This window comes from Ictidomys tridecemlineatus, chromosome 10, assembly GCF_052094955.1.
Source record: "Ictidomys tridecemlineatus isolate mIctTri1 chromosome 10, mIctTri1.hap1, whole genome shotgun sequence".
NCBI classification, from domain to species: domain Eukaryota; kingdom Metazoa; phylum Chordata; class Mammalia; order Rodentia; family Sciuridae; genus Ictidomys; species Ictidomys tridecemlineatus.
In genome coordinates this window covers 9,266,567-9,289,174 of record NC_135486.1, presented here as the reverse complement: position 1 = coordinate 9,289,174, position 22,608 = coordinate 9,266,567, and the positions used below count along the sequence as shown (strand labels likewise).

Here is a 22,608-nt window from a genome sequence, read left to right as displayed (position 1 = left end):
TTGGTGCTAGTACCATGCTGTTTTTGTTATTATTGCTCTGTAGTATAGTTTAAGGTCTGGTATAGCGATATCACCTGTTTCACTCTTTCTGCTTAGAATTGCTTTAGCTATTCTGGGTCTCTTATTTTTCCAGATGAATTTCATGATTGCTTTTTCTATTTCTATGAAGAATGCCATTGGGATTTTGATTGGAATTGCATTGAACCTATATAGTACTTTTGGTAGTATGGTCCTTTTAATAATATTAAATTTTTTGAAATTTATATTTTTAGCAGTTTTATTACTGCTGTCCTCTCTAGGAAAAGGAATATATATAATTTTCTGGCCCAGGATATATTTAGAATTACATGTTACATTTATTTGTCATGTATTTTTCAATTCCTTTGAACTGGTATAATTTCTCATTCTTTCTTTTAGGATGTCCCTTTATGGTATGTTTTAATGTGTTTTATGGCTGTGCCCTCCTGGCCCCATAGCTTTGCCTTTTCAGTGTTTTGCAGAGTATTCCTTCCTGTTTGTATTTTCATATGAGCATTAATATTACTGTATTCAGATCCATGAAGAAATCTCTTGGGATTTTTATTGGAACTGCCTGTAACTTATAAATTATCATGAGAAGAATTGATTAATTTATGATTATTGAAGTGAGTCTAGGTTTGCTCATTTCTTCATGTTCATTCCTACGTATTTTTGAATGTTAGTTGAAAATTCGCTTTTAAAAATAAGTTTTAAAAATTACATTTCTTTGGAATAACTTATAGATTTAAATGCAGTTATAAAAAAAACATTTTGGAGCCATTTCCCAGGTACCTACTTCTCCAGGAGTAACATGTTAACGCAGTCTAAAATTGGGTTGGTGGGGAGCCATATATTTGCTCTACAGTGAGGGCAGTGAATGGCAGCACCTCATGGCTTGAATTTATGTGTAAGCAAGCTTACATAGGAGCAAAGAGAAAGAGACAGGAAGGGTAGAGCCAAGCTTGCTCTTTTTATAGTAAGACTCTGAGAAGAACTGCAGGGGTCACATGGGAACTACTTCACTTCCCCAGTGACTGAGGAACCTCTCACGTTCCACCTTCCAAAGATTTCACCACTCCCACCAGCACAGCCTAGGCACACTTTGACCACAATGGACCACGGGGGCACTGAACTTATTATATTCAAACTATAGCAGAGGACATGAAGCAAATTATGAAGTGTTCTTTTTATGAAAAAGTTTGTATAAGTATTATTGCTTTCTTGAATATTTGATAGAATTACTGAGTGAATCTCTTTGAACCATAGAGCTAGGTGTGGAATTCAATGGTTTGCAAAGTGTTCATACTGTCTCTGAATGTCTGTACCCTCCCAACACCTCAATATCTTCACCAACCCAGAAACTCACCTGGTCTTTTTGCTGAATTTTTATAGAGCTGAATGTATGTTTTATATTTTGATTTTCTCTTTTTTAAATATTCATCCTACTTAGGTATACTTAAGAATATTTTTACTTCTTTAGTATTGAAGATTGAACCCAAGGTCGCTTGCATGCTAAGGAAAGTGCTCTACCATTGAGCTATATACCCAGCCCTTTTTGTTTTTCAATTTTTTTTTTTAAATTTTGAGTCTTCTTAAGTTGCCCAGGCTGTCCTTGAATTAGTGATCCTCCTGTGTCATGTTCTGGAGTTGATGAGATTATGTGTGTGTGCCACCATCCCTGGCTTAGATCTTTTCTTATAAACATTTAAAGCTATAATTTTTCTCTCTAAGCACTGATATAGTTGTGTCTCATGAGTTTTGGTGTGCCAATTTTTTTTCATTATCCTTGATTTTAAAATATTTTGTAATTTCCAATATTTGATTATTTTAGCTTTGACCCATGCATAGTGTAGAAATGTGTTTTGATTTCCAGATATTTGGATTTTTTAAAAATTGTGCTGTGATCTGAAAGCATACTCTTTATTATTTCAGTATCGTTAGGTTTATCAAAAGTCATTTTAATTTTCTGAGTAGTTTTTGTGAATACTATATACATTTGAAAATAATGTTTTTCAATTGTTGGGTTTACTGGTGTATGTTTGGGTCAAAGTAGTGGGTAGTTTATACAGATCAAGTATTTAGTGCTTTTATTTTCTGAGGATATTAAAATTTTCTGCTGTCATTGCTTTAGTGTCTTTTGATTCTTCATGTACAATTTATGTAGATGTAATATATGTAACTGTTATAGCATAAAGAATGCAAGCAATGGGAAGATATGCACAATTCTTTTGGGGGGGCAGGTACTAGGGATTGAACTCAGAGGCACTCAACCACTGAACCACATCCTCATCCCTCTTTTGAGTTTTATTAGAGACAGGGTCTTACTGAGTTGCTTAGCGCCTCACCATTGCTGAGGCTGGCTTTGAACTTATGATCCTCCTGTCTCAGCCTCCCAAGCTGCTGGGATTACAGGCGTGAACCACATCGCCCAGCATATATGCACAATTCTAAACCTAGAGATTCTACATTTTGATGAAGTTTGCAAAATTAACTCATGTGTATATTCAAAGATCCAGATTTAAGCCAACTAATTTACAATTAATACGGTTAATTTTTACCACCTTATTAAGGGAATTCTTTGTGAAACTGACTTACAAGTTGTATATGTATATATGATTCAGCTTTTTATTGTGGTGAAGAATGCAGTATCAACTAAGTGGTGTTTGTTGCTGTTGCCTTGATTTGTGGTAAGAGGCCCTCAGTTTCATACTGACCTTTGTTTTACATCACAAATATAAGCACAAGCACAATAAAAATGGCACATAGCATCTTATTATTTTTATGAATATTGTTTTAATGTCACAAATACTCTAAAAAGATCTCAGAGAATTCAGTCTTTGGAAATTATATGACAATCCTTATTTTAAATTCTCCAGTTTTTTTCCTTTAAAGCTAATCTTTATATCTGTTTGTTTGAAAATAGGAGCAAGTGTTTCAGTTAATTTATTTTAATACTTTGCACTTCCTACTTGAAGATTACTTACCATATAAATAATTATAATTAGTGTTTAATTCAGTGTTAGCTTATTAAATCAACTTGATATTTGTATGTTAGGAAATTTTCAAATTTCAGTTAAATGTACATTTTATGCTTCATTTGGAGAGGGGGTTCACTTATTAGTGGAATTGACATGGAATGTTTCTATCATAAAGTCATTCCTCTCATACAAACATTGATTTCATTCATCTTGTTGTTCTAATGCTCTTGGCTACTATTTGATATTTCTATTTGAAATGGAATTTCCAGTTTTGAGTTTCTTTTTTCTATTTGCAGTTTTATTGTCTTCATGGAGAATCAGCATTTTGTTAAATTTATATTTCCCATCATTTATAGGGACACACTGAATGATATTTTTGTATAATTGTTTAATTTGCTTTTTTGTGCTTGTTAACTTTCTAGCAATTTTTCAAGGATTCTTTTACTTTTTCCAGTGACCAAATAAGATATTTTTATACTCCCTTTTCTTTTTTTGCTGTAGTGATCTTTAATTATTCTTGAGTTTGATGAGGTCATTTTTTTGAGCAAATCTAGATAGATGAACACAGTTCATGAACATTTTCTTTATATTTACATGTAACTTACAGAGCTTATCCTGAGATTATGTTCTGATAATTGGCCATCTGAATTATCTACAACCAATTTGTATTCTCAAAACATTTATCTTTGAATAGTTAGCACATTTTTGTTTTTATTTTTTTTAACATTTCAAAATATTTAATCATAGTTTTATTGTTAATTATTTACAACTTGTGTGTCCACAATCTTTGTGTTACCCACAATACAACAGAATTAACTTACTCCAAGTTACTAAAATCTTCCTTTCTATCGAGGCTAATGTTCCAGGAGTAAAATCTAAAGCCTAGGAAATGACTGATTGCCAGTATTCAGTCATCAAAGACCTTAATTCCTGGAGAGCCTGGTCTGATTTAAAAAAAAAAAATTATACGACAAGGAATGCATTACTATTCATATTACACATATAGAGCACAGTTTTTCATATCTCTGGTTGTATACAAAGTATATTCATGCCAATTCATGTCTTCATACATGTACTTTGGATAATTATGTTTATCACATTCCACCATCATTGCTAACCCCATTTCTAACCCCCTGCCCTCTCCCTTCCCCTCCCACCCTCTGTCCTATCTAGACCCCTCTCCTGTTATTTGTAAATTTTTGAATGGTGTGTGAAAATTAGCTTAGCATTGAATATTTATCAACAATTTTGAAGCAATCTAATTATGAATGGATTAGAAAGGAATTGCACTAGGTTTTTTAATAAGTCCAAGAAAAGCTAAGTATAAATATTGACAAAATAATTGTGAAGATGAATTTGTCGTAAAAACCGGAAAGTCAAGTAAAACAATGTTGTTGACCAATTCTTATTGATTTTATGTGTTGTATTTCTGATATTTATTGTTATTTTTCTCATCTTTTAAGCTGTAAATTTTTGCTTTTATATTGAACTGATCACTTTTTAAAAAAAAATTACATTTTTTCCTCCTAGAATTTGTAAAAAAAAAAAGAAAAAAAGTTGATATATACAGAAGAATATATTCATGAATATTGAAGTTAAGAGATATAACTATAATAAAACAAATTTTTAAATGAAATAAATTATGTTAATTACTAGAATATTTAACTGTAGAAGTCACCCATGTTTTGCTAATAAATTCTATTTACCCTGTAGTCTGTCCAGAGGTGAACACTTTTCTGATATTCGTGTACATCAACATGTTGAGTTTTTTAAAAATCACAGTACTCACTATTTTATTTGTTTGGCTGTATTTGAATTTCTAAAAATGATATTTTAATAAGCCATTTTCAGAAATTCATTCCTGATATCTGTAGCTATGTTTGGTTCATTTTCACTGCTGTATAACCTTCCATTGTGTTAATATGCTACAGTTTATCAATTACCAAATCCAGGTACATTTGATAGGTTTCTAGTGTTTCGCTATTAAAGATTTAATTGTATGCATTTTCTAATAAACAGTGCTGCAAGAGTTTCTCTAGATTGTGTATTTAGGAGAGGAAATGAGAGTCATTGGGTATAAAAATTTGTATTTTGTGTTAATATCGAAGTATTTTTCAACGTGTTTTTTTTTAGAGAATTTTTTTAATACCTTTATTTTGTTTGTTTATTTATTTTTTATGTGGTGCTGAGGATGGAACCCAGTGCTCTATAGGTGTGAGGCAAGTGCTCTACCACTGAGCTATAACCCCAGCCCCTCAATGTGTTTTATCAGTTTAAAACTCCCATCATATGGGCATATGACTTCCAGTTTCTCCACATTCTTGCCAATGATTAATACTGTTGAACTTGTAAATGTCTTTCACTTTAATGATAAATGGAATATGATTATGGTTTAAATTCATATTTTTCTGTTATTGTAAGACCAGTACCTTTTCTTACATTTATTGACCATTCATGTTTTATCTTGTATGAAATGACCATAGCTTTACCTATCTAAAAACAATGTAAACTCCCCGTGCTAGTTTAAGCCTTAGCTCCGGTCCCTGACATCACATACCAAAGGGTTGTAGCTTCTTGCTCTTAAAATGGCCCATATGTATCTCTGCTGTCCTAAATAAATTGGTCTGTGCCTCTGACATGTCCTTAAATTCATTTCTGCAGTGTTAGGCAAGAACTCTACTCATCCTGAGTTGAGGTCCCTCTCATCTGGGGAGTCAGGGCGGAGTTATACAGTTTTACACCAGTTTTCCCTCTGCTTGTGCATTGCTTCACATCATGTTGAGTTTTTTTGACAACAAGGGCCAAAGAGGGAGGGGGTTTCTCAGGCGTTGGTTGTTTGCTTCCAGTGGTTCATAGGCATTTATGGGTCCTTCTCTATTGAGACTCCATGTATTTTGCTTTTTCTGTGTATCCCAAATCTTATCTCATTTTCAGTAGTGTCTTTGAAATTTATTTACACTTATTTCAACACTTAAGGTCTTAATTATTTTCCTGAAATATGTAAGCTCTAGAATACAAACTTTTATCAATCCTCTCTTGACATATATGTTATTCTTTGGTGTATTTTTTGTCATATTTTTAAACCGTATAAAACTAGATATTATAATAAAAAACTATTTTGAACCATTTATTTTGTTGCTAGTTTCCTTGTCTTTTTAATTTTGTATTTTAGTCCTTCAGGTTTGTGTTATTAATAGTTTTCAAGTGTACAATTCCAGAAATTTTTTTAGAAAGAACTCAATTGGTAATAGATTTGTTTTCATTCACATGAAAATATGCTTTCTTTATATTGCTGCAGGATAGTTTTGTTAGGTTCTGGGTTTTAAGTTGGAGCTATTTTCTCTCCTTTTTGAAGTAATACGGATTTACTGTGTCAATAGCATCAGTGATTGCTTTTGAAAAATATTTTGTTTCTTGTTCCTGTTATCTTTACTGTTTATCTGATTTTACGATCTTGTTTCTGCACTTGAACAAAAACACAGTTTTACCTTAGTGTGTCTAATTGTGGATTTTAAAAGATTATCCTGGTTGACAGGAATAATTACTGTGTCTGAATTTGTGTTCATTTTCAATCCTGGAAAATTCTCAACTATCAACTCTTAAAATATTTCTTTAACTCATTTTGTCCCAGAATCCCAGATTTGGAATGCCTATTAAAAACTTAAATGTAGTATGTAATATAATTTAGAATATGATTATAATGTAACAATTGTTTTATTAATATACGTTTAAGCTCTAGACTGTGGTTTCCATCTATTTTAATGCACCCATGGCAATTTCATGAAAATATTTTCAGAAGTGAAAATGTCTGTACTCTATGAAAAAATTTTTGTTGATATTTTTCCCTAAATAACTGTTGCCTTTTTTTTCTACGTACCGTATGCCTTTGTTATATTTTGTTTACCATCAATTCTCTTGAATTCAACTTCTTGATTATCTGAGTGGAAGTTTATCTTTTATTGTGAGTCAGGCAATATTTTAAAATAGAATTCTTCCCATTTCATTGATTTAGAGTGACTTTTCACTAGAGTGTTTAATGTAGTGCCCTGATACATCTTACTTTATACATTTGGCATGATACTAGTAAGTTGTTGGTGAATTTGTGTCGTCTCAGGATCTTACTATGTTTCTTAACGTCTGTATCTTCTGATATGCCATTAGAATGATAGATGACCATTGAAGACATGCAGCATGGGATGTACATTTAGGATCATGGACCTTTGTTTTTGTTGTTTGTTTTTCACGGTATTGGGATTGAATTTAGAGCCTCACATGTACTAAGCAAGTATTCTTCTACTAAGCTATATCCCCAGCCATTTTTTAAAATTTTGAGAGTAGATCTTGCTAAATTACTCAGGCTAGCTAGTTTCGAACTTATGATCCTTCTGTTTAAGCCTCCCAAATAACTGAGATTATAGGCAAGTGTCACCATTCCTATAGAAACCTTTGTTTTTATAGGGCTTATATTCCACATATTTCAAGTTTGTTGTCTTTGTATCTGATTTTAGTATTCTGATGCATTTTTCAAACCTTTTTTTTTTATATACATGACAGTGTATTTTGATGTACTATACATACATGGAGTGTAACTTATTCTAATTAGGTTCCATTCTTGTGGTTGTACATGACGTGGAGTTACACTGCTCATGTATTTATATATGAACATAGGAAAGTTATGTTCGATTCATTCTACTCTCATTACCTTCTCTTCTTCTCCCTCCCTTTATTGTGATTTAGCTTCCACATATCAGCAAAAACATTCAACCTTTGGTTTTGGGGGATTGGCTTATTAACATGATATCTCCAGATCCATTCATTTACTGACAAATGTTGTAAAGTCATTCTTCTTTATGGCTGAGTAATAATCTATTGTATATATACCACAATTTCTTTATTTATTCATGTGTTGAAGGGCACCTAGGCTGGTTCCATAGCTAAGCTATTGTGAATTGAACTGTTATAAACATAGATGTGGCTGCATTACTATAGTATATAATTTTAAGTCTTTTGGATATATGCTCAGCAATGGGATAGTGAGTCAAATGGTGCTTCCATTCCTTATTTTTTGAGGAATCTCCATACCACTTTCCAGAGTGGTTGTATCAATTTGCATTCCCACACCAGTAGTTTATAAGTGTACCTGTCCCCCCCACATCCTTGCCAACATTTTTTGTTATTTGTATTCTTGATAATTACCATTCTGAGTGAAGTAAAATGGAATCTCAGTGTAATCTTACATTTGTCAAACTTATCAGTATTATTCTTAGATCTTTCCTAAAGTCAAAACTGTTTTATAATTCAAAGGGTAAAAGGCTATAATATAGGGATGATGAAGAAGTATATATCTTTCTATTTGATAATTGTTTTCTAACAATTTCTGGATATTAAAAGTCTCCTAATTTTATGTTTCAGAATGGCATTATAATGTATTCTATCTTCATTAATTTGAAGAATTGAGAGATGTTTCTCCATTTAACTTCATAAAACTAGTGTTTAGAGCTTATTTTAAATTTTTGTTCTGTTTTGGTTATTCTCAGTGGATTTGTTTCTTGCTTTCACTTTAAAAGAAAATTTGGAAAACATGATCTGAGGATTATGTAGGTTTTCGCCATTTGATATCATTTTATTTTGATGTACTTTTGAAAGTAAATCTCTAAGCATTTAGGTATTCTGTGTTAAAGAAGAGTGTGGTGTGTTCTGAGTTACAGGTCTCTTTTCTCATTACCTTAGACAAAGAAACAGCCTTGGTATAACAGCACATTAGCATCAAGACGAAAACGACTCACTGCTCATTTTGAAGACTTAGAGCAATGTTATTTTTCTACAAGGATGTCTCGTATCTCAGGTACATTTAAGAATTGTTTTATAAAACAGCAAATACATGTTTCAGGTCTGTTTCTAGAGATTTATGCAGAATTTATAGGAAGTCATAGTTGCAAAGTAAAATATATTTGACACAGTCTTTTCAGAATACTCTGGAGTTCTTAGGGATCTTGGAGAATGTTGTTTTCTAATGGCAATTTTTGGAATTTTTAATCTTAATATTAAGTTATAAAGCTATGTAAAGCCATAACCATGTAACTAGCAAAAATAATTTCCATTCAGTTGCCTCTTACTCGGTGTTAATTATATTTCTAAGTACTGACTTCTGTGCTAAGAATAAAAATGTAAAAGAACTGGTTCTTATTGTGATGGGGTGTTGTAAATACAGCATAAGAAAGCAACAGGTAAGTAATGATACTATATGAAATTGTGTGTCATATAAATATGCAAAGGGTGTTAGGAGAACAGAAGAGAATATCCAGTAATACAACTGGGAGTGAAAATTTCATACCATGTTGAGAATGAAGAGATGTAAAGAAATGTTCTGTGCAGGGATTTTGGAGGAATTATATTTGGGACAGGCTGTATGAATTGAAAAAGGAAATTAGAAACATTCAAATTAGAGGAAATAACATGAAAGACATGAGTACAATAGCTTAAGATATTTTTATTGTTTTAGAGAAGTAATAAAGTTCCCTGTTCTCTGTTCTTCAGCGTTTCTTAGCATTTTGCTCATCACTGAAGTAGGGACATTAATATCAAACTCATAAACATTTTAAGGGTTATAGGTAATATATACAAAGCACAGTGCTCAGTACTTGTTGTGTGCTCAAATATTTGATGCCATTAGTAGTATACTTCTGCTAAATGAAGACCAGTAAGCAAAATAAATGTCTGATAGATACATTATTGGTTGTTAAAAAGTAGATCTTGCTTTTCTCATGAGTAAACATGCTTCATGTTATAATCTATACATTACTTAAGTTCTTTGAACAAATTTGGGGTTGGTGATGGAAATTACACAGAATTTTTCCTAGGAAGTTTAAGGGGAAGCCAAGATTCGTTTGCTTAACGTGTTTGAAATTAATCATAAACATTTTGTGTAGATAGAAAGCTGGCATTTACTATCTGGGAGTTGAGTTCTTTCTTGGGTATCTGAAATAGTGTATAAATATAAGCTGTTAAATTAAAAGTGGGCTAAGTCCCGCATTCTGACTGGCAGAGAGTCAAATGTTAATTGATGTTATGTAGTAGGACTAACGGCAGACATTAAAAAGTATTGAAAGAGAGATGAAAGAAAAAGCTTTGGGTAAGTATCAGGAATCTTTAAGTCATTGGCAACACAGATATGCTATGGAGTAGTAAAGGTATTCACTAGATTCTGTGTATTTTGGGGTATAGCGTTTTAGGAGGTTAGAATAAATAATTAAAATAAGAAGGAAAATTAGATAATTATTTGTGTGATCTGGGCTATATTGTACTTAAAGCATGAGGAATCTCAAGTATATCTTATTAGATTTGCACATTGGCTACCATGATTATATGAAATAGCTTTTAATTCCTTTGGTAACAAAGAGGGAATTTTTAACTTTTACGTAGTGGAGCACGTAAGAGACTGATTATCCTTGTGTATTTTCAGAGGACAATCCTCAAATCTGCCCACAACTCAACTTTTATTTTCAGGTTTTGAAAATAAGTGGTGAATATTAAGAAATTAATGTCTTAGACCCTTAATTGTAATTGAAAGAGGATGTAAATTAAAAAGAATTAGGAGAAAGAAAATAGACATAGCATATACTTTTACAAACTAATCTATTATTAGGAGAGGAGATTGGCCAGCAGATATATATGGATATTTATCATAAAATAACCAAGCAAACAAAATCCTACCTTTTCATAATCAGATAAATTAAACACGAGTTACTATATTTTCAGATATTGAAACAACTAGTTTCATTGTCATCTAATAGTTTCTGATGTTGTTGATATTAATGAGCTTGGATAGTAGCCATAAGTCCATTTACCCTAGAAAAGGATATGTTCTTCAACAGAATACGTATTCTTGAATTCTTGTAATTTATGTGATTTGAAATTGATGTCAAAATGTGAAAGAATAGGTCAATATTAAAACAATTTTTAAATGAATAAAGAAACTCTCCATTGCTTATTACACTGAACAACTCAGTACTAGGATTCCATATAAAAAATATCACATAACTATTACATCTTAACCACTCTGGATTAAAGTTGATGATTTTGTTTTTGTTTGTTTGTTTGTTTTCCTCAGTAATTTATAATTTATTGAATTTACCAAAATAATTTTTGTGGAGCCAGAGCTTTATGTTAATACCATTACAACATACTAATTAGGTATTCCTTTTCTTGTGTTTAGAATAAAAACTGCATTAAATTGGACCCTTTTAATCTAAATTGTTACATGGATTTGCTTAGTGTTTAAAATTTATAAAATACCAGGGACAAAATCCTCAAGTAATTGTTACTTATTTTTATTTTTATTTTTTAATTTCTTTATGTCAATAAATTTTCTTCAAGATAACCTAATATTCCAGACAAAATAATAAATTCTTTACTCTGTATCATATTCACGTAACTGTTTTTAATTAATTATTCTTGTGTTTTAATTTTATTATGCCCACCATTTAGGTGGCATTTAAGAAGGGAAAACATGAAAGTGTACCCTGAAAAAGCTGTGTGTATGTGAGGGTATAAGCATCAAATAAGGAAGAAACTATGAAAAGACAATGTTAAAACAAACTTATTTCAAATTTTCAATCTAGGAAGCTAAAGTCATGGTCCGCCCACCTCCCTTCATTCTTTGGAAAAGAGAATTAGTCCAGGTTTCAAGCACTTTTGAAAAAAAAAAAAAAGAGCTTTAAAAATTTGTGCTTTTGCTAGGCCTTCCTCTAAATTGAAGAATAGGTTAGTTGTATTGTCAGGTACTTTATAAGCTGATTTTATAAGTTAAAACCCACATGATTTTAGCTTTCAATAGTTTACTTAAGTGGCCTTTACCCAAAGTATTGAATAGTGATCCATTGGATGGAATTGCTGTTTTCCATATTCTACCAAAACATTTGAATGAAACTATTTTTTTCTGGTTGAAGTTACTCTTTGGGATAAATGGGAACCACTTCAAACATGTTTTGTTTTTGAGAATCAGTAGTTTATATATTGCAGCTTTCTACTTCCTTTCAGTAATAGGATTTGAAGCACCTGAAAAGTATTACATGAACAAAACATGTTTTATTTAAAAACTATTTTTTATCTAAAATGTGTTATAAACTTTGTTTTGAAAATAGAGAAACTTTGGCATAAATATATATCCCTGTGAACATGTTCCTTTAAACAAATACTCTGTCCATATGTATAATTCTCTTCCTAAGCTATCTTTATTGATAAAGGATTTTGTTCTAATAAATTATTTAACTTTTCTTAAGTAGTAGTTCTTTCATTGTTTTTTTTCCCCAAGAAGTTTTTACTAAAAAGAGGAAAGAGTATTCACTGTTATTCCTGTTGATGTAGAAAAAGTGTCTTTCAAAGAACTACTGAGATATTTTCTATTAAAGTTGAAAGATCATCTAATTAATTTGAACATATTGATCTTCTCTAAAATCTTTTAAAATAATTTTTGTACTTAGAATTTTTAATCTATGTACATTATTCTTACTTTGTAGTAGAATTCATCTATTTTGTTTTCTTTCTATAGACGACAGTCGAACTGCAAGCCAGTTGGATGAATTTCAGGAATGCTTGTCTAAATTTACTCGATATAATTCAGTACGACCTTTGGCCACATTGTCATATGCTAGTGATCTCTATAATGGTTCCAGCATAGTCTCTAGGTAAGTATTGAGCACTCTCCTTACTATTTTCTTTGATAAAAATATCTAGAATCTAGTTTAATTTGATAAGCAGTTATATCGTTAAAATCTTAGGTTCTGAAGTTATGTTGCTGTCAGTTATTAGTATTGTAATCATAGGCAAGTTTATAAAGCTCTTTGTTGTTAAATTTTATCATCTCTAAGATGAAAAGATTAATATCATACATTTTATAAGGTTGCTGTTTCCTTTCTTACAATCCTTGTTTGTTTGTTTGTTTGTTTTGGGGGGTACCAGGGATTGAACTCAGGGGCACTCAATCACTGATTCATATCCCCAGCCCTCTTTTGTATTTTATTTAGAGACAGTGTCTCACTGAGTTGCTGAGCGCCTTACTTTTTGCTGAGGTTGGTGTTGAACTCTCACCATCATCTTAGCCTCCCAAGCCACTAGGATTATAGGTGTGCACCAGCCCACATCCGGTTTTGATGACAGAATATGTCCTCCTCATGAGTGCTCCCACTTTAATTTTCTGGAATTTTGTATAGAATTGGTATTATTTCTTTCTTAAATATTTTGTAGAATTCTCCAGTGACACTTTCCAGGGAACATTTTTTATTGACAAATTGAACTTCCTTGAGAGTTTTGACCTATTGAGGTTATTCTTTTCTCCTGACTTGAATATTATTATTAGTTTTTGTCTTTTAAAAAATGTGTTCCTGTTATCTGGGTTGTTGAATTTATTGGCATATAGTTTTTTATAGTATTCCCTTGTTGTTCCTTTAATAGCTTTAGAGTCTATGATAATGGTCCCTCTCTTATCTCTGACACTTTCACAATTTTCCCAAGCAGTCTGGCTTAAATGTTTATCATTTTTATTGAGGCAACTCTTAGTTTTAATATTGTATATATCTGTTTTTATGGATTTTTGTTATTATTTCTTAGGCTTTTTTAATTTGTTCTTTGTTTTGCTAATTTCTTAAGGTAGAAACTGAGATCATTGAGCTGACAGTTTATTTTCTAACATAGAACTTTTGTGCTAGAAATATTCCTAAGTTTATTTTTTGTTGTTTTTAAAATTTGGGGGGGTGGCTGAGAGGAGTACTGGAGATTTAACCCAGGGGCAGTTTACCACTGAGCTACATTCCCATTTTTTATTTTGAATCAATGTCTCACTACTTTGCTGAGAGACTGGCCTTGAATTTGGAATCTTCCTGCTTTGGCCTCCTGAGTCACTAAAATTATAGGCATGACCACAGCACCTGGATGTTTTTAATTTTATTTATTTATATTTTTTGGTACTGGAGATTGAACCCAGGGGCACTTAACCACTGAGCCACATCCCCAGTACTTTTTTATTTTTCATTTTGAGACAGGGTCTTGCTGAGTTGCTTAGGGCCTCTATAAGTTGCTAAGACTGGCTTTGAACTTGCAATCCTCTTCTCTTGGTCTCTCGAGCCACCAGGATTACAGGCACCACTGTATCCAGCTTTAATTTTATATTTAAAATTTGATAAAATCATATATATTTTTCATATATGGCATGACATTGCAAAGTATATATCAAAATACTCTTTAATTTCCATTTTTATTTATTTATGTTTTTGACCCATGAATTACTGAGATATATTTTTAGTTTTCAAATACTGGGATTTTCCAGTAACTTTGTTATTGATTTATACTTTGTTATTTTCATCATCATCTTGCTAGTTATTCTTTTTAAGTTTCTTAATTCAAATTTCTATTACACATAAAAATGGAGGGATGGAATAATAATTCCTCATATCACATCACTCAAATTCAGCAGTAAGGTTTTATTATACTTGGGGCACCAGTGCTGAACCCCATTCTCTCCAGAAGAGAGTCTCCTACCTCATCCCTTGAATAAAACTTATTTTCCTGTGTGGGGGTGTTCATTATACTTGCTTCATGTGTTCATTTTATTTTTATTTTCTTAAGTTTTTTAAAGCAAATCTCGGGTGCTACATCATTTCATTTATAATCTCCATTTCTTAAAATAATAGACATTGTAAAATTACAAGGCTAATCACATATTAAGACAAAGCAGTAATCCCTTGGTTTCTTCAAATTGCTCGTCCACATCAAATTTACTAGGTTGAATTAATCTTGAAGAAATGTTTTTGAGACAGATCAGGAATTTGACAAGTTGTTTGTGTTTTTGGTGCTGTACCTGTGACTGATCTACATCCTCAGACCTGATTCATTTTAACTTGTACATTTTACTGAAACTTTGCTTTTCATTCGTAGGACTAAAATATTTATGTGTATGAAGATTCATTCTCTGAAAAGAGTATTTGCAGGAAGTCTTTTAATGCATGCTAACTGGTTGCTAACTAAATCAGTAATGAATAAGACAAAAATCAGACATTTATTTTTCTTTATTTTGGCAGTGTGAGCTCTTCTTCAGTACTGGGTTAAACAAAATATGAAAATGCAGCAGATTGTAGGTTTCATTTAATTACATAATTCAGTAGCAACAAATCATTGACTACTTACTAAGCTAAATGTATAACCATAAACAGGCCAGACATGATGCTTATTCAGGAAAGCTCACAATTTATTTTAATGCCTGTATGATAAGAAATACAAGAAATTATGAAACAATTTAGCTTAAAGCAACAGATTAACATTATTGCTTAAATTCTTAACAACAGCTAAGAATGTTTATGTTGATAAAAGGCCTCAGAAATGTAGTTTAACTATCAAGTTATTTTATAATATTGATGTGATATGTATACACTTGTCTATAATTTTGTGAGTTATAGCTAAGCCTAAATGTACCATAGTAGATCTCGTTATATAAACTTTCTCTGATTATTTTGAATCTAGCCTGCATTTTATTTTCCTTTGAATACCTTGAATTTGTTCATATTTTATGCTAGCATCCCTTCTTTTATTTCAATTAAACTGTATTAACATTCCTAAATGAAAAACTTCCAATTTTTAAGGTTTGTTAGGACAGATGAAAACTGGTAGGTAGCAAGAAAAGATATATAGCGAAAAAAGTGAAGGGGCATTGAAAGTGATGGCCATTTATTGAGTTTCTGATTTCATTTTGTGTGTGTGTGTGTGTGAAAGAGAGAGAGAGAGTGTTTTGGTTTTGTTTTAGTTTCTTATAGTCAAACGTATTGATAATAAGTTCATTTTAAAGATTTCTAATTCCTCTCAAAATAGAAAATTTAATTAATTTATTTCAGAAAAAGGATGGAAAAAGATAATATTGAATTTGTATTTTATCATAGACTAAGTAATTATTCTTTCGCTAAAACTGCATGAAATATATCTCATGTTGATCACTTACTACAGTGAGAATCTGAGAGAAAACCAGAAACTGCTTTTTCAATCTTCCTTTGCTTGTTTGTGTCAACACTATACCTAACATCCACAAGGTGGCAGCATTTATTTACAATATCTCATCTATGAGACCATTTACAAGGAGTGAAAATTGGTGGCTTATAGTGGAGTTCATCCTCCTGATTATCTACCAGATGGTCCTAGGTTAATAACATCAAGTAGTGAATGGAAAGGAGACACTTTTTTGCTCTTCATACACAGCAGTAACACACATTTTACATTTTGTCTGACATTAGATTTTCTGTGGCACCAGACATTATTGTAAAGTTTAAACTTGCATGGTATTTAGTAGTGATGGCGTTTGCTGAGTTTCTGGTGTGTGTGTGTGTGTGTGTGTGTGTGTGTGTTTGTTTTGGATTGAACCCAGGCCAGGGCCTTGTGCATGCGAGGCAGGCACTCTACCAACTGAGCTATATCCTCAGCCCCTCCATGTATATAGTCATTTATTTAAAAATAATTTACAATTGCTATCATTTGTGTGTGTGTGTGTGTGTGTGTGTGTGTTCATACATGTACTTAGGGTAATGATGTCCATCTCATTCCACTGTCTTTCCTATCCCCATCCCCCTCCCTTCCACTCCCTCCCCTTTGCTATATCTAAAGTTTCTCCATTTCTCCCATGCCCCCCACCATCCCTATTATGAGTCACCATCTTCATATCAGAGAAAAGATTTAGCATTTGGCTTTTTGGGGATTGGCTTACTGCACTTAGCATAATATTCTCCAACTCCATCCATTTACCCTGCAAATTCCATGATTTTGTTCTCTTTTAATTCTGAGTAATATTCCATTGTGTATATATTTTCCCTATTCATTCATCTACTGAAGGGCATCTGGGTTGGTCCTCCTGATTTGATTTTTAAATACCTAAATTGTTATGGTCAAAATTGTTATACAGTCCACCACAGATTATTTTAACATTTTTGCTTATGTTTATTCAAATTGTTGAAATTGAGTTATGTCAGGCATTACTAAATTCATGAAAAGAAAATGTTCATATATTGAGGCATTCATTGATGCTAACTCAATTTACTTCTCAGACACCCATAGGAAAAGTAATTCATTCTTTTCAGGTTCTGGTACCTCTATTATTCGCTTGTTAACTAGACCTGAATGATGAACATTTTTTAATTTTAATTTAATGTTGTTACATTCAAGTGGTCTCTTTTTGCGTAGTTCAAAACATTCAAATTTTGTTTTTAAAGTAGCTATTTAAAAAGAAAAGATTATTTTTGCTAAACATCAGTTTATAATGAATTTTGATCCAGATCAGATTTAGGGTAACTGTAACTTTTAACATGTTTATCTTTTGTTTGATACCAGGGATTGAGTCCAGGAGCACTTATCCCGTGAGCCACATTCCCAGCTGTATTTATTTTTTATTTTGAATCAGGATCTCACTAAGTTGTATAGAGCCTTGCCAAGTGGCTGAGGCCGGCCTTAGAAGTTGGAATCCTCCTGCCTCAGCCCCATAAATTTCTATGATTACAGGCATATAACACCATGTCCAGCTTTAATATGCTTTTGATTGTAGAGTGCTATTGAATTTTAAATTTTTATTTAACAGATCTCCAAGCACTTATTAACTGGATTTATAAAAACGAGATATACTTTTAAGGACTGCCAGTATCCCCCCCGCACAACACACACACACACACACACACACACACACACACACACACACACACACACACACACACACACACACACCTGCCCTGCCTCTCTGAATCAGAATATATTTCTATCATTGTCTTAAAAGTCACTGGCTATATAAGACTGTGGAAAAATAAGATGAATGGAAGTGCAGAAGAGAATATTTTCTTCCTAAATTTTGCCTGGGATCCATCTTTTAAAGCAGTTATTTGCTGAACAGTGTTTTAAGCTGGAAGTTCCCTGCTGGGTAGTAAGAGGAAAGGAGAAGAAAGTGGGCATGGAGGCAGATACTTTGGGAGATTAGGTCATTGGGAATTAAAAAATCTTTTAAGAGCTGTGCAGTTTCCATATGTCATCTTACAGTGATGGGAGAAGTAGTGGTTGTAGTTTGTTATGACATTAACATACTTTCTTCTTTCTTTATATCCCAAATCATGTTATATGTCATTTTTTGCATAACTTTGTGGTTGAAAGTAGAAATTGTTAAAAACTGGGCTATCTTTGTGCTTAGCAAGTTTAAGGGGAAGATAAACTTTGAGCATAGCCTCTGGAGAAAACATGTAGAGGAAAGTTAAAGAAATATAATTCACATATATTCAGTTGTGTAGACTACCTCTGCAGGAGAAAGCCTTTATGAATCTTTGGAGTACAACTCCAAATTTGAAGTAGGGGCTGGAAAGAGCAGTTTGCATGAGTAAAGTTTCATCTGGATGAAAAAATGTCATCTTATTTCTTTGTTATCTATCCTATATAGAAATAGGCCCAATTAATCTTATTTAAATGAGATGAAATGAGAATTTGAAATTATTCTAGCATTTTATGTGGCACATTGTAAATACTGAGTAAATGTTAGTGTTATAATTTCAGATTTACAAGTTTACCCTTAGAATAGTGCTTCCGAATTAGAACTAGAGCTTGTTAAAATAAGATTGCAGAGCCCCACTCCCATAATTTCTGATGATCTAGTCTGTATGGGGGGAGGGGAACGTGGATTTCTAACAAATTCCCATGTGATACTAATGGTACTTGTCTGAGAAATGTTGCTGTAGATTAAGAGCTTTGAAAAGAAGAAATTCTGATAGAAAATGTTTATAATCTTCAGGGAAAGGTCATGATTATTTTTTAATAAACCATATGTATTAAAACAGTTTAATAGCCACATAATAGACAGTATAATTAATTAATGAATTAATCAGATACTTACACCTATTTAAGTAATGAATAACTTTGGAATGTTTCGTATTAGAAGTTCAGGGTAGTTTGTCTCATAAAAGTGAGGTTCATTTTCGTGCTTAGATAATTTATAGATTTTGCACTTGCACAAAGGTGAGAGGTGTAAATATCTTTGAAAGTAGAAAATGTGGTCAATATAATCAGTAGGTGGGAAGAGGGAAAGCAAAAATAACTGTCCTGTGTTCAGGGTAGAGACTAAATAGATTCATTGAATTCTGTATTTCTACAGTAATTTATAAGGTAATTTTTTTGTTACTAGGGAGAAATACTATGATTTATTCCCATTTATAAAACAACAAAGAAAACAGATGATAAAAACTTCTTTTAATTGAAAATGCAGTTGATTTCAGTACGTTCCTAACTGTGACATTGAAAACAAGTAAACAGTAGAATGGCATTATCAAGATTCTAAAAGTGATAGTCAAGCTAGAATTCTCTATTTGGGAAAGTTATTTCAAGATGAGCATAAATGCAGACATTTTAAATTAAGCAAAAATGAAGGGAGTTTAGAGAATGTTTGACATGTGCTTCAGGAAAAGAAATGATTTGAGAAGGCGACGTTTAAATTGAAGTAGTCAGGGTTCAGTCAGAGAAAATAAAGAATTTAAATGTTTCAAGCAGAAAGCAATTAAAATTTAAAAAATTGGGAAATTTAAAAATTGTAATAAGGGATAGAAGATCAAAGTTGAGCAGCCAGTGGAGATTGTAAATCATACATAAAGCAGCAACAGTAGCTTCCTCTCAACTCAGTGTATATTATGCAATTTAAATGGTAATACTGTGTCTGTGTGCCTCAAATATACCATTCTGTTGGGCAATGTCAATAATGGGGAATGCTATGTATGTTTGGGGGCAAGGGTATGGAGAAAATCTATACCTTCACTATAGTTTTGACGTGAACCTAAAACTGCTCTAAACAATAATGTTAGTTTTTTTTTCTTTTAATGAGATAGGACCAAAATATTCCCTCTAAAGAGGAGTGATTGACATCTAAAAGAATTAAAAGTTTGATTAACTTTAAAACGTCTTAATTTAACATGGATGTTAACATCTCTTTGAAAAAAAATTAAAACAATTTGGATCTCTTAAAAAAAACTCAGTTGAAACAATACATATTATCACAGAAAATGTGATTGATAAGTGTATATAGGCAAAAACTCCTGTCAAAAGGAAAAAACTTTGATGATAAATCACAATGTAAAACACGTGTGTGTGCTGTATTTAAATAAGAGTTCTTAAAATACAAGAGCTATGAGTGTTGAAAATGAGATTTAATTCAGGTTAAAAAGCATTGAATTTCAATTTCTTAGCTTCTGTCCTTCACTCTGCCTTAATCTGCCTTTTTTGTGTGTGTGTGTGCGCGCGCGCACACACACAATGTTGTAATGATTAGGTCCAGTCTATCATGGAGTTTAACTAAAAATTGCTGTGTTAACTCCAAGAGAAAAGAAGCATATTTAAATATTTAATTGAGACTTTAAAGCAGATCCATGACAGGCTGAGTGGACCAAAAATAAAACTATGTAAGTTTTAAATGGTTTTGTAACTAACAAGCTAGAGCATATATACAAACACTGATAAAGAATAAACTTTTCTTTAAACTATCTTTGGAACATCAGAAAATGTGCAAAATCTTGATCATATACCAAACCTCAAATTATAGAAAAATAAAAGAGCAGAGAATGCATTCTCTGATCACAATATGGAATAAGATGATTAAGAGATAATGGAATGAGATAAATTTAGGAGATGATAAAAACTTATCATGTTCCAGGCATAGTTGCACACACCTGTAATTCCAACAGCTCTGGAGACCAAGGCAGGAGGATGGCCTAGTTCAAGGTCAGCCTCAGCAATTTAGCAAAGCCCTAAACAACTTAATGAGACCTTGTCTTAAAAATAAAAAAGATCTGGGGATGTGGCTCTTTGGTTAAGTGCTTCTGGGTTCAATTCCTGGTAGGGGGGAAAAAACCCAACCTACAGGCAAATCTAAATGCTGTTAGGCAGCTCTAAAGATCAAAAGGGAGATGAAGCTACTGTGATGAAACTTCTCTGTGTTGGAACCTGTAGAGATAGCTCAGTGCTGAGAATGTACTTCTTGCTTTCAGCTCTTACTGATAAAGAAAGTATGGGAAGAATGTAGTTAAGCACCTAACCAAAGAAGCCAGAGAAAGAGCAAAATAAATCTAAATAAAATAGAAATAAGTAGGATAAAAGTAATACATTATGAAAATAATTATTATTGAATCAATCCATAGTCTTTTTAAAACAGGTGATGCAGACTGCTAGTTAACCTGATTAAGTAAAACTAGGAGAAACCATGAATACATTAAAAAAAGAAAAAGAAACTGGGGAAATGACTGCCAGTACATAGGAAGAAAAAAACACTAAGAAAAAACTGTGCTCAGACTATTGTAGGTAATTTGGGGAACTTGAACTTGAATGAAAGAGATTATTTTCTAGGGAATGTAAGTGATCTAAACAGGCCAGGCCCTAAAAGGAAACAAAAATCTTTATGGACTAATAAATTATGATAGGAAAAAATAAAGTTGACAAATAGGAAATAATCTAAGGACACAAACTAACTGGAAAAAGTGAGACACCTAAAAGAAGAAAACTTTAAATTTTGTTTAATTAACAATATCTTAAACAAATAGAAACAACATATTCCTAAATGGAAGCACATCATAAAAATCGGTGTATAAATTTTACATGATTGTAATGAAAATGCCAATGGATACACTTGGTTTAGGAAATAGATAAGTTGTTTTCAAACTTTAAAATACAGTTTACCAATGAAAATTCAGAGGATAAAGAATAATGAGAAGGCAAGCTGGGCAGGTTGTTGGGGGCTGAGGCAGAAGGATGACAAGTTTGAGACCATACTCAGTAACTCAGTGAGATCCTGTCACAAAACAAACCAATCAAAACCAAACTAAACAAAAACTCCCCTGGGTTCAATTTCCAGCACCAAAAAGCAAGAGTAGGGGTTAATGAGAGGGCACTGGTTCCTACAAGATGTTACCACAAATTATGATGAAATTTTAATTAAAACTGTGTGGTGTAAGAATACAGAGAATGTCACCCCACATTCTTGTAAGAATTTAGTAAATACAGTATAAACATTATTCTTCATATGAAAAATAAAATACTTAGTGCACTCCTCATAAAACAAATTCCAGATAGATTGAATATTTAAATAGAAAAAAACGTAACTGGCAGACTTTTAAAAGAAAAATTCAGGATACAGTTGTTTAAAATCCTATGGAAAACAGTAAAAAAGGAATAAAGAAAATAATGCAAGGAAGCATGGGATAGAGGCAGACTCAAGTTAGCTGCTTGAAGCAAGTTAGGTAAATGGCCTTAATGAGAATCTGATGTCGAGTTAAGACCTAATGGAAGAGAGGAAGTGTTTGCCATGTGCATACTGAGAGAAGAGTACTACATCCTCAGGTTTTATCAGGTGCTGTATGCCTGGATAGAAAGAGGTGTGGAATTTCTTAGGTGTACCCTTGAGACTAGGGTCCATTTTGTAATCACTTCACCTTTTTCAGAAGGTTACATAATAAGCCATTAAGTATTTTGAACCAATGCAATGAGGATGTGACTTGTGTTGAGAATAGATTATGGATTTTAGGAGATTAAATATGGAAGAAATGATACTAGTAAAGAGCCTTTTATAATAATA

The 22,608-nt window shown here is 32.2% G+C and overlaps 1 protein-coding gene across 8 annotated transcripts in view; it reads left to right on the top strand.

Moving 5' to 3' along the window:
• Cop1 (COP1 E3 ubiquitin ligase) overlaps positions 1–22,608 on the top strand; it is a 173,350-nt gene that overhangs the window by 71,199 nt on the left and 79,543 nt on the right. For all 8 annotated transcript variants that reach the window (XM_078022366.1, XM_078022365.1, XM_078022363.1 and 5 more), the window contains 2 exons: positions 8,727–8,841; positions 12,547–12,682. In XM_078022366.1, the coding sequence (XP_077878492.1) occupies positions 8,727–8,841; positions 12,547–12,682 (251 nt within the window). The remainder of the gene's footprint in view (positions 1–8,726; positions 8,842–12,546; positions 12,683–22,608) is intronic.